Genomic DNA, 12,894 nt, shown 5'->3' with positions numbered 1-12,894 from the left:
TGCACTTGGTGCAGAAAGCTGCATCTGGAAATATTGTGTGAGTACCTGTCATCTTCCCAATGTACGTCCACCACCGGTGCTAGTGGTGAGGATTGAGGCTCCTTGATTACTGCGCCAGTGGTGGAGTGTCACAGGGTCTTCCAAGATTTGATCCATCTGTGGGGAGTTTCTCAAGTAGACCTCTTTGCCTCCTCTCTGAACAATCAGCTGGTAAAATTCTGCTCCAGTACTCCATGCAACAAGGCCTGGAAGACAGATGCCTTTTCCTTTGCTTGGGTAGGAGTCTTCCTGTACACTTTTCCACCCTTTCCACTGATATCCTCGGTACTTCTGAAGATTCAGAAGGAACCCCTCCCCAAGATTACTGTGGTAATTCCCTTCTGGCACAGGCAACCCTTTAACCCATCAAAATTACTTTTAACCGAAGCTCACCTTCCTGATCCCAGTTCTTCAAAACTTCAGTTATTCGAAAGCATGAACTGCTGAAATCCTCTCCCTGTGAAAGGAACCACTTGGCCACCATGGGAAAATACCTATATGGACCAAAACTAAACCCAACAAAGTGGGGGGATTCACCCCCCACTCAAATATTCCAACACCGAGATCGCACTACACTGAAGAAAGGGCAAAGTTCACCATGGTGGCCAAGTGTCTCCTTTCACAGGAAGCATGGACTGCTGAAATCCTTTCCCTGTGAAAGGAACCACTTGGCCACCATGAGAAAAAACCTACACAGACCAAAACTGAACTCAAAGTCGGGGGGCTTTGCCTCCTACACTCCCCCTTTATACCCCCCCATTTAAATATTCCAACTCCAAGATCGCACTACATTGAAGAAAGGGCAAAGTTCACCATGGTGGCCAAGTGGTTCCTTTCACAGGGAAAGGATTTCGGCAGTCTGTGCTTTTGGATAACTGAAGTTTTGAAGAATTGGGATCGGGTAAGTGAGCTTCGGTTAAATGCAATTTTGATGGGTCAAAGGAGACACATTTGATACACCCTGATCTCAATCAACTTTGACTGACTGCCTGCATGCTAGGGTCTTAATTCCCATTAGGCACCTGTTTACTGAGACTGTCCAGCAGGTATTAATGGATAAAAGAAAGTTTGCTAATAGAAAATCTTATGTTAGCAAATGGAAAAAGTTTTCTAGTTGGTGACAACAATATAACCAGCACTCTTTCAGGGTTAGTGTTTCTATGGTTTTACAATATTTGTGTGAGTTACTATCCTATGGCCTTTCTTAGCCCTTCATCAAGGTTCCTTTGTCAGCCATTTCAGCATGTCTGCCCATGGATTCCCCTTTTTCAAGGCATTCTCATGTTAAAAATGTTTTTGAAAAGGGTTTTGCATAACAGGCCTTCAAGAAAAATGGTGGCTACTCCTTGGGATCTTAATTTTGTGTTAGAAAAGCTAACATCATTTGATCAAGCTAATGAGGCTGACTTGAGGTTCTTAACATGGATGGCTATTTTACTGATTGCTCTGACCTCTGCAAGAGGTTTATCTGAGTTGCGAGCTCTTACAGAAATCATTCATATCTCACTTTTCACAGAGACAGGTTTTCTTTGAGAACTAATCTTTCTTTTATACCTGAAGTGGTGTCTGAGTTTACTTAAAGTCAAACTAGCCATTTCCCTGTTTTCTTTCCCAAACTCACAAGAGGGAGAAAGGATATTCCATACCTTCGATGTCCACAGACAACCTAGGCACCAACTTGAAAGAACAGAATCTTTTAGATCCTTGATCAATTGTTCACTTCTTTTGAAGATAGGAAGAAGGGACAAGCTGTGTCTAAACAGACCATTTGAGCTGTCTAACAGTCAGAGTGCATGGATGACACCCCAAAGCAAGGTTTAAGTCTTTAGTACAGTTAATTCTAGAGGCCATTTGTTTTGTGGATATTCAGGAGACAGTGGGGTCTGACAATGCCTTGTATACCAGGCATAGTTCTCCCCTCAAAACTTTGTAGAAGACAGAATACAGGGGACGGGCTTTGAGGCAAGTCTGCATAGGACAGGTTTCTTATTCCCTGTATTCTTTTAGTGAGGAACCTCTGTGGACATTCCAATTGCTGGATGTGCCTCATTAGGCACATGTAACGGGGACACTGTACTCAATGATCGGTCTGATGAATACCGGATACAGTGGAACAATGACCTCCTTGGACCTAGATGCTATACCTTTGTATACAAGTTATGCAATATAGATTGATTTTCTTACTACTGTAGACACATAATGGTCAAAGGCTAGATTACTATCTATGTATGTCGAATACTGTTTTGTCAGTATGATAGTTAGCAGGAGAGGATGACCTCCAAAGGATACTATTATGGCACCCATGGTTGTGACACCAATTATGTGTCTGTGTCAGCCATTCCTAAAGAATATTAGTGTCTCTGGGGGATCCTACGACTGCTCCTAATATGCAATATTCTGCAAATTTGGTCAGCCAGAGGCCCTGGCATTGGCCTTGACTTCAGTGAAGTAGATGCCAAAAAGGAGTGGCCTCCAGACTGATGCCTGAGGGACTCCACTGGTGGCTTGCCTCAGGAGGACTCTCCAACTCTAACTTCCTGGGTCCTGTCTGAGGAACTGCCTCTTCAAAATACTCTATACCTACCTGCATTACTATGTTTATGTCAGCTAACCGTTCAGTTCATTCCACTAAATGATAACTTGCTGATAACATTTAGCATTCTGATAGTTATCCGTGTGTGATTAGTGATTTTGTCTCTCAGCTTATATTTCTTTATATTTTCTTTCTTGTTACTCTTTTGCAGGAATGTACTTCAATTGCAGCTACAGCTTCAGTCCTCAGGTCTCTACTCTATACAAATTCTGACCAGATGGAACAAACTGATTATTGAAGTAAATACACAGGAGTTTCTTACAGATATCCTTTATGATCAATAGCTAAAACTCATGTCCAAGTCTACCCTTAAACTGGATTCAGCTACAGCTGATGCTTGCTAAGAGGCAGGGGCTGGGGTTTGTTCCAATGACTGATAAAGGCACTGAATTAATAAAGTTATTACCAGACATTCACTGCACAATGCTACACGAATGCAAGAAACTCACAACATACATAACCTGTAGTGGAACAATATATGCAGAATAATATTATGGAGGAAGAAATGGGGTTTAAGGGAAGGCAGGAAATGAATAGGCTATGTAATATATTTGCCTGACAATGACTGTACAGAAGGTTATCAGTGATGTTTAATGTTTGCAACTGAAAATATGTCAAAATGGTTTGTTTTCATTTATAGAAATGCATGATTGTGTACATCATAAGTGATAAATCAAGAAATATGTTTCCTGTTTAAAAAAAACAATAAAAACAACATACATGCGCTGGAAGTCTGACCATTTTTGGACCTTCTCCACTAGTTTGTGAACCAGTCTGCAAACAGTAGGATATCCACCTCTGCTGCTAATGTTAAAGTTTAAATACAGGCATGGAAATCAACAGGGGGAATTAAAGACAATGCCTGTTTGCCCTCATCCTGGATGGCGGGAGTGAGGCTGGGTTCCAAAAGGGAACCACCCTCAAGAGAACTCTGTAATGGAGGCCATAGACTGTAGAGTACTGTCTAGGTCAGCAGAGCAGCGAAGCATCCAGGAGGGATGATCTTGCAGAAGAAAGGGCCATCCCCAATGCAGAATTTGCATGGCTGACAAAGCAATTACACAGGGAACCCATGGAGGAAAATAGGGCTACCAAGTAAAATCCCTTTTTGCAGCATTAAGCAAGCTACCTCTGTCACCTCTGATTGTTATCCCATGGGGGGGAATGAAGAGGAAGGAAAGACTATACAGACAGCAGTGATCAGCAGACAGAGCTGATGGCACTGACAGCTAAGAAAAATAAGACCTTCATCAAAGCTTATTGGTTTATGGTGAAGAAGTTTAGTACTAGTAGTCATCCATTTTCTGCCTCCTCCCATCCCCATACACCCTATATTACAACATCCGGAATATATGACTGCATGGGTACAACAGATAACCACATACATCACCACATTTTTAATACTGAAAGTAGTCTTTTCCCCCTGTTTGACAGTATAACAAATATCCACAACATGAAGTGTACTCATTGTTGACGCACTGGATCCAGACTTAAATTCAAAATTAATGTCCTTATTATACTGCAAAGTTATTAAGTATATTTTAACATTATCTTTGAATAATGGATAAATTCTGTGACTAACAGTCCTGTACCTTTAAATGTGGCAATTTCTCATTCATATGCACTACATGTCCAAAGACGCTCAATGCAGAAATAAGGAGTAGGTTAGCTGTTTGAGGGGGTCTACCTGACTTCATCAAAATCCCATATTATTGAATCTCACTTTGTCGACACTCAAAATAATCAAACTTCCACTTCATCGAAGCAGTGGAACAACACAGATCTTCCCAGGGTAAGTAACCTGTTGTGCAAGATAGTGAACTTTGCCCTTTTCCCAACTATAGTACAATCTTGGAGTAGGTATACTTAGTTAGGGGGGTTGTGGGGGAGTAGCCCCCCGACCTGGGTGGGTTAGGAATGGTGCGGTTGGGTTTTGTTTCTTTTTGGGTATGTGGTTACTTACCCTGCGTAGATCTTCACTGTGCCGCTGACTCAATGAAGTTGGAGTTCAATATTCTGAGTGTCGACAAAGTGAGATTCGATAATATGAGATTTCAATTAAATGAGGTAAATCCGTTTGAGGACAGTTTAAATTGAAATACGTTTGGTCAAGTCCTTTTGGCAAGCTCTAAACTGTGCAGACATTACAGTGAATGGAATGTCAGACAGACAAATGTAATTGTTGTAGTACTGCATGCTAGTGGGGTTGTTATAAATAGACTTTCGGGGTCTCGCTGGCTCTAATACAATTGCAGTTAGGGGTGTGTTATGCATTTCTGCCCTACATATAGGGGTGATGAACTCTGCCTCCCAAAAGAAATACTATGAATAACGGTTTGCAGTTTTTCTGTGTATTTGCAATGAATCTGTATTTCACTGAAATGGGTTTTCATTTTCTTTGTTTTGGACTAAGAAGACTTGATTATATTGTCTTCAGTGACAATTGTCTTTACAGAAGAAACCTAACTTCCATAAAAAATCAGTTTTACTAGGTGTTAAATTAATTTCTAGTCTTAAAAATTAAGCAGAGGCAGCAAATAACTGAATCATTCAAGGAGCAGAAAGGATACTGTAGCTGTTCAAATCCTTCATGACTTATGGTGCTCTGTGTGTTGAAAATCAGTATGCTACTAAGCAGAATGCTCAGGACAAAAATCCAGCAGTCATGATCTTTGCTGCCCTGCAGTAAAAATAAACAAAAAGCAAACATTATTTTAGAAATACTTTTGGGAGTAAAACAATACAAGAACAGACTGAAATGCAATAACATCATGGTGAGCTACAAAAAAGCAGTTATTGCAAAAACAAAAAAACTGCAATGCTAGAATAAAGTGTTTTCTGTACTGCATCCTGCTTACCAATCAATGTCTGAGATTGCGCGTGTTAATATTGTTACTGGCAGGGCTCACAGAATTATTTAAAGGGAAGTGGTTATACCATACAGTACAGGTTTAACTGGCAAAAAAGTGATGTAAAACATTTCTCACCAATAGAAGGGTGGGAGGATTTCCGTACAGGAAAAAAAAAACAATGTCACAGCTTCTCCATGATAAATCACATAACCCGTAATGTACTCCCACTATTAGGGGAATTCATCAGGATTAAAAAAAAAAAAAAAAAAACGGTACATTACAGACAATAAAAACATGAAATAATATACCTCTATATATATATATATATATATATATATATATATATATATATATATATATATATATATATATAGTATAAAGCAATGGCCTGGGTTCATAGGTAAGTACTTTGGTAGCTACCGTTGTGGGCCATTTTACACCTAGCCAATTTCTCTTTTAAAAGTGAGAATCAAACCCTGTACCTTGTCACGGGGAGGTAAACACCCTAACCATTACACCAAGCCCTAGCTCAAAGAAGGGGGAGCAAAGCACAGAGCAACCATGGAGCATGCATTCAGCTCAACAACAATTTACATAATAGCCTTCAAGAAAGGGTGCATGAAAGCATGTACCTGTATATGGAAAGTTTACTGGCCCCACAGCAATGTGGGTTACTCACACTTTGTTCAGGGGAGAGGTTAGGGCCATAACAGATGAGCCTAATTGCCAGAATGCCAGAAAAGGCACAAATCATTCTAATGGTTGTCTGGATGATGGTCTCTCCAGATGGTTCTCATCTTCATGCTTGTGATCATTAGTATGGAGCAACAAATGAGGTCAAGCCTGATAGAGAAAAGCTTATGATCAGTAGATGTAAAGGTCAAAAAACTTATAAAAAAGAAAGAGCAAAACTATTTGATTAGTTTAAAACAGAAATCTTCCTAAGATCCAAGTTTACTTCCTTACTACTCATCAGTAGAATTCACGAAGATAGCAGGTTCAGTCTGTTTCATAATCACACTCATCCTTTTCTTTCTGGGAAACTTGCTTGATGTTTGCCTTTCACTATTACTGTAAATTTCTTTGGAAAATGTCTTGCAACATGACAAAATCTATCTGAATACAAATATTTATTGCTGCGAAAAAAATTATCATCCTTTAAATGCATACCATATTTTTTATTGCTCCATACTGACCTTCTGGTAAGTCAAACAGCCCAATACAGAAGGAATCTGTTATTACACCTACCTAGAGCTAAATCTTATATTTTGTTTTCATAAGATTTTCATGTAAGCAATTCTGACATAATGCTGCCACAAAAAAGCAAAACGACACATGGAAGAGTTCAGATTATTTTCTTTCACTGTAAGTGCTTTGAATGTTTGAGCAGACATTACCCTGCACTAAAGACACAATTTCCTGCATTAAGAACCACACTTGATCTTGAGTTTCACTGTCTAGATGTCCAACTTATCCTCCTGCTTCAAATTCTCAGTTTTGTGCAACTGTACACTCTGCATTCTTTTCCTTACTTAGAAACAAAACGGTCACCGGAAACAGCCAAGAGTCCACTGACACCAAAAGAACTTAAAACTGAAACATTTTAATAAATAGAAGCCACAAGATAAGCGCTTTTGTTCTGCTATATGCAAAACTTCTTCAGACCAGTATTTCAGTTTTAAGTTCTTTTGGTTTTGGTGGACTGTGTTTCCGGTGACTGAATTTTACAGTCTTTACTTACTATATCCAGAAATAAAGCTTTTGAATATATGTGGTAGGTCAAAGCCGAACATTTCATCTGCATTCCACCACATTCAGAGATTTCAACTATAAAAGTAATTTCTCACATTTTATCCACTTCAGTAAAATAATTTATTTTGCTACAACTCCTACATAACTGATCCAGAGCACATACATAAGCAAACCTTATTAAAAATGTATCAGAAACCCTATTCACAGTTGTGCTTCATTTTGACTGACTTTTCTTTCACATGCAATTTTACAAACTTCAAACTCTTCCTTTACCTATTTAACTTGTGTTGAAGTAACCTCACTCACTCTGCATATCTGCTGCTTTGGTCAACGTGTACATTTCTTGAAACAATCTGCCTGTAATCTGGTAATTCCAAATATCACAAACAACTCTAAGCAATATTAATGAAACATTTAACTTATCAAATTCATAATCTTTGCGTTTGTTCTTGAATAGCATGAGCATTAATATTTTCCAAAAGATCTTGTATGCTTGCCAAGAACAGATGTATAACCTATATTGGACTGGTCCAAGAATTCTGAAACCTGCACTGCTCTTTTCTCCTCCTCAAAACTCAAATGTATTAACACTTTAATCATTTCCTCCACCATGATGCATAAATGTGGAGTACTTCCTGAGCTGTCAGCCTGGAATAACCTAAGGTTTGGGACCAATAATTTCTAGTTTTCACATAACTGCCTTAAGAGAGAGGTTTGCTGTTAGCTCTACTGTACCTCAACAGAATTAAACTTGTTTTTAATGACTCTTTCATAAGTGTATAGGTGAATACTAAGCTAACTGCCTTTAAGGGTCATGTTAATTCTGGCCTATAACAAATAAGCATATCTCCAGTATGTAATACAACAGTTCTCTTTCTTCATCTAAACTTCATACACTCCAATAACACCATTGTTGGTAACCAGAGTTTTGTCCCCATGATGCTACTGCTAATGCTATAGCATATTGCTACAATTCACAGGGCCTTCTACTACCAATAAACTACATTAACTATATAAAACTGATATAGCACTCTTGCCAGCTCTGCAGACTTAAACAATAAGGTCCTTGATAGAGCCCAGATGACCCCAAGATCAATTAGCAGCTCATGTGCTTGATGTAGCTGGCAGAGGAAGTGGACAGTGCAGTCATTCAAAGTCACAATCCCTCAACAGAGGGGAGGCACTGCAAGAAACTATCCAAGGGGCAGGTGGCTCATGCCACTAAGCTGCCTCAGGGGTAGCTTCCATTGCAAGTACATGTGCATTCTCATCAAGGAAGGCACTGTGGTCTCCTGGGAGATGGGAGTCATCTTTTTCCTCAGCCAGGGGAGGTGTTAGACCTAAATAACTTACAATGCTTTTTTCCAGGATGCAGGCAACCACACAAAATACCACTGAAACTGTCTGCATAATACTCTCACCCACACTGAGGAATATCAAGGTCAGGGTGTGTCATGTAGGAGGAAGCCTGAGGTGGGGCAAAATAACTGTTGCTTATCCTACAATGTTTGATAGATCTTGTGTACTTGTTTATTTTGCCAGTTACTAATACTAGTGTGACATGTGGGATGGGTGAATGATGAGCAAGAACACATTAAATACCTGAAGTTTCATTAGAAGGTTACTTTGAACTAATAATTGAAGATGGATGAAATGAGTTATCATGCTAGAATGAATATTGTGCGTTTGACACTTGATAAAAAGCTACAGTAGTGTAATGCTAGTAAGACTGGCTTATTAGGAGTGTTATAGGGCTATGCAGTATGTGGTTGTGGAGGACAGTACCTGAAGGTAAGTAAAGTTACATACTGCTATATATAAAATTAATTTAAATGCAAGAATCAATTAGCCAACATCTATGTAGAAAGCACGGTTAGTTCAAAGCTGTACTTAAATGAAAAAAGACCATTTAGTGGTATTTTTAGCATTTGCATATAATCTTATCTTTAAAGTAAAAGATCTCTAATGCAGTCAATAGTATCCAGGCTAGCAACTTCACAAGGCACTATTTTCTGAATACAGCAGCAGCATCACCTTAGGAGTTACTGGTTTTGTCTATTTAGATAAGGGTTATGTGGGATGGAAGATAGTTCATACAGGCTAATACAGTTCAACAAACTAAGAACATGGATATTTTGGATTAGAGTATAGGAATTTGTCAGTATTATACAACTCAAAGCAGTGAGGTGCTTTTTTGAAAGTTAGCCAAAATATTGCATGTAAAAGTGGTAAGTTACTGTTTGTCTGCCTAAAATGATCTTGTTTGTTCTGGCGGCTGGTGTTAAAAAGTTAATTCTGTAAAAGCTACCTTGCGAGATATTTCATATTTTTATGTGTACAAGGACTTGCCCCTCAAACAACATTGCATCATCCAGGATGCAGGCCAATTATTTTATCTTGTTAGCTTGCATATTGTGTCATATGTTGTGGTTCTGATGCTCATTATGGGGGACTGCATTTTTTTTTTGCTTAATTATTTTTATTGGTTGCATAAACAAACAGTCATTCCCTGTATTAATCTAAAACATTTCAATTTTATTATATTCATTTTATCTATTAAAATACTCTCAAGTAAAATTTTTTCTAAACAAATAGAACTATATATATTACATACTTTTCATACCTGTAACATCTGAGCTTAATGAAAGACATTTAAATAAATGTTCAATTTTTAATACACATTTCTGAAAGCTATTTATAATAAAATGTGATTTACTAAGATTTAAGCTTTCTACAATGGTGAGAGTTAAACTGGTGTCATACTTTTCCAAGAGTTGTATCAGTTGTCTCCTTGTTTGTTCTTAATTCATTTACATCAGTATCTTTAATTACCGTTGTTCTCATGAGTCGATAAAGGTTTTTGAAATGAGGCTTAGTATCTTTCTTCCAATTCCTGGTAATAACTTTACTAGCTACCCAGTAAAGACCACGGAAGATGTAACTGGTCAGTTTTTGGATGTTTAGGTGCAAAAGCTTTGAAAAGGATTAACTTTTTCTGAATTGAAAAGTTGTCTGTCCTTAAAGCTTGTGCAAAACCATTTACATTTATTCAATATATCCTTACATAGGTACAGTCAAACATGATATGCTTTCAATTAGCTTTAATTTTGGTCTTGCATCTCCAACATGTGAATTCTCAAACATTCTCTCAATCCTAACAGGAGTAAGAAAAGCACTATGTATGAATTTGTGCGTGTAGTTTTTTTTGCAAAAATGTATTTGAGAGGCATTTCATGTTTTTTTTATCATTGCCTGATATAATATTCATTATGAAAGATAAGATTCTGTTTTTATAATTAAGTTCTTTTTTGTATTCAATAAGTATTTTATAAATGGCAGAAATGAGTTATATTCTTTGTCTAGAATTTGAGTTGACATTTATTCAAGAATTTTAGGTATATTTTGGCTAGTATTATTATGTAATGCAAATAACTATTGCACATGCATTCTTATTCCTTTAAACTGAGCCTGTCATCTTGTTTAAGACCAAATTATGAGATCAAACTGTTAGTATCTTTAAGAATGATGCTACCAAAACAATTATACCATTCGATAACATTTTTTTTCATCTTTTCAGTAAGTTAATTTGTAAATATTAGTACTCTCTATTAAAAATATTACAAAATGGTAGAAGACACTAAACCATTTTTTTTTTAATTTTAACATTTTAAAGACACAGTTTATATAATGCAAGTTCACAGGCCTATATACTGCATATAAATACTGTATTGGAAACAGACATTATAGCACTACCCACATGTTATTATATAGCATATCTAAGATTATATGATATTTTTACTTTGGGCTGGATTCAGAAAGGTATAGCAGCATGCACACAGCAGTGTACACATTATGGTAGCATTTTGGTACTCAGCAAGCAACCTTATATGGTACTGCACAGTTCAACATAGAAACATGCAGCACCATGAACGGTTGGTCCCACAGCCATGCTGAATGCTAATGAGGCAATCCAAGGAAAGAGGCATATGCTAATTAACCATATGTTCTTTTATTCAGAGTCATAGGTGGATACTAGGCTATCCGTCTACAGACTATTATAAGCCCAGCCAATAATCAGATATCAGAATCAAACCCTGCACACTGTATCTGTGAGGTAAAGACCTTAACTATTATGCCAACTATTATGCCAATCTTCCCTCCTGGAACCATAACCAGGAAGCCATCTACAGAGCCAAGCAATTCAAGGAATTGCTTAGCTGTGCATATCAGCATGGCCATCTCTACCATGCCGTGGTAGTGACCCAGACAACATTCTGTGTTCAACCACTGAACACAAATGTGGTGTGGAAAAACCACTAGACACCAGGGTTAGCACTATAATGGTGCCAACGTCAAAAGCAGGTGGAAGAGGGGAGCAACCTGACACCAGAGAGAAAGGTGCAAAGTGACATACCAGCACAAATTTTACTACGGGGACTGGGAGGGGGAGGCATACACTAGACACCATGGAATACTTTAAGTGCCACGATGGCACCAACATTCAATGGGGATCTGTGGGAGGGAGGAATACAACACAGACCAAGGGTGCTTTACATGTTGTGGTGGCTCTAATGTTAGAATGGAGATAGGGGGAATACACTAGACACCAGGGATCACGGAAAAAGTGCCCTAAGGCAGAGACCAATAAGTGCCATAATTGCACGCACTTCAAAAGGATGATGGAGGACATGAGAAAACACTAGACCACTCTTTAAAATGCCATAATGGCTCTGACAGTGTAATGCAGATTGGTGTGGGGGAATACACTTGACACCATGGGCTTGTAAATATATGAAGCAATGGCAGTAAAGTAAGACGGGATGGGGTTAACCACAGGAGGGGAGAAACAGGTTCAGGGACTGTGGTGTGTGTGTGTGTGTGTGTGTGTGTGTGTGTGTGTGTGTGTGTGTGTGTGTGTGTGTGTGTGTGTGTGTGTGTGTATATGACTGGGACCTGGATTTCACTGCCTACATGAGCAGCAAGTCACTGCACACATAAGTATAGCTTTTTGTAAACAAAGTCAACATAATCAAATTTTAAATTATTTCATTTATATGTTTCCTATACCACTGTAAATATGCTATGTTGCTTCCGCTGAGGCTGCTGACTTGTTTGAATGTTCATTTCAACTTATGGTGTGTTTACGAAAATATTTAGTATGTTCACATCTCCCACCCCTCTTCCTTCTATACACCTCCCCAAACACTAATTAAATCCACCACCTTTTTGCAAAACAATACTCTAGTCACAAAGAGACCACAGCACCACAAACTTTCCTCTCCACAAGATCACAGATGAAAACAGGCCACCACTGATCTAATGTGCAACCACATATCCTTCAGTCTGCACCAAGATAACAAATTCACCCCCGTTTTTGCACTCTGTCCCGCATAGATGGGGAAACATGTAAATGTCCCAACACACCCTTGTACAGTCTATCTCTGGGTTATTTGCAAGCAAAATATAAGGGTTAAAAATTACCATGGAAATATAAAGCTAGATGTTTTAAGATCCTCACAGATCAGTAATCTAGTAAGTGCCTATGAACCTACAAAATTATTGAAGGCACAGCTAATAACCACTTAAACTGGGATTCAATAAAGCCTACACTAAGTGTACACTGTTCTGAGTGAACAGACAATATAAACATAACTCACC

General features: G+C 38.3%; 1 protein-coding gene across 1 annotated transcript in view; it reads right to left on the bottom strand.

The window, feature by feature from the left end:
* LOC122812165 (guanylate-binding protein 1-like) overlaps positions 1-12,894 on the bottom strand; it is a 789,313-nt gene that overhangs the window by 676,053 nt on the left and 100,366 nt on the right. The window contains exon 3 of the mRNA XM_044084488.1: positions 5,203-5,312. Within this exon, the coding sequence (XP_043940423.1) occupies positions 5,203-5,312 (110 nt within the window). The remainder of the gene's footprint in view (positions 1-5,202; positions 5,313-12,894) is intronic.

The sequence above is a fragment of the Protopterus annectens genome, chromosome 9.part0 (assembly GCF_019279795.1).
Source record: "Protopterus annectens isolate FY-2018-M chromosome 9.part0, PAN1.0, whole genome shotgun sequence".
Classification (NCBI taxonomy): Eukaryota; Metazoa; Chordata; order Ceratodontiformes; family Protopteridae; genus Protopterus; species Protopterus annectens.
The sequence above is the reverse complement of the archived record's forward strand: the minus strand, read 5'-3'. Positions and strand labels throughout refer to the sequence as shown.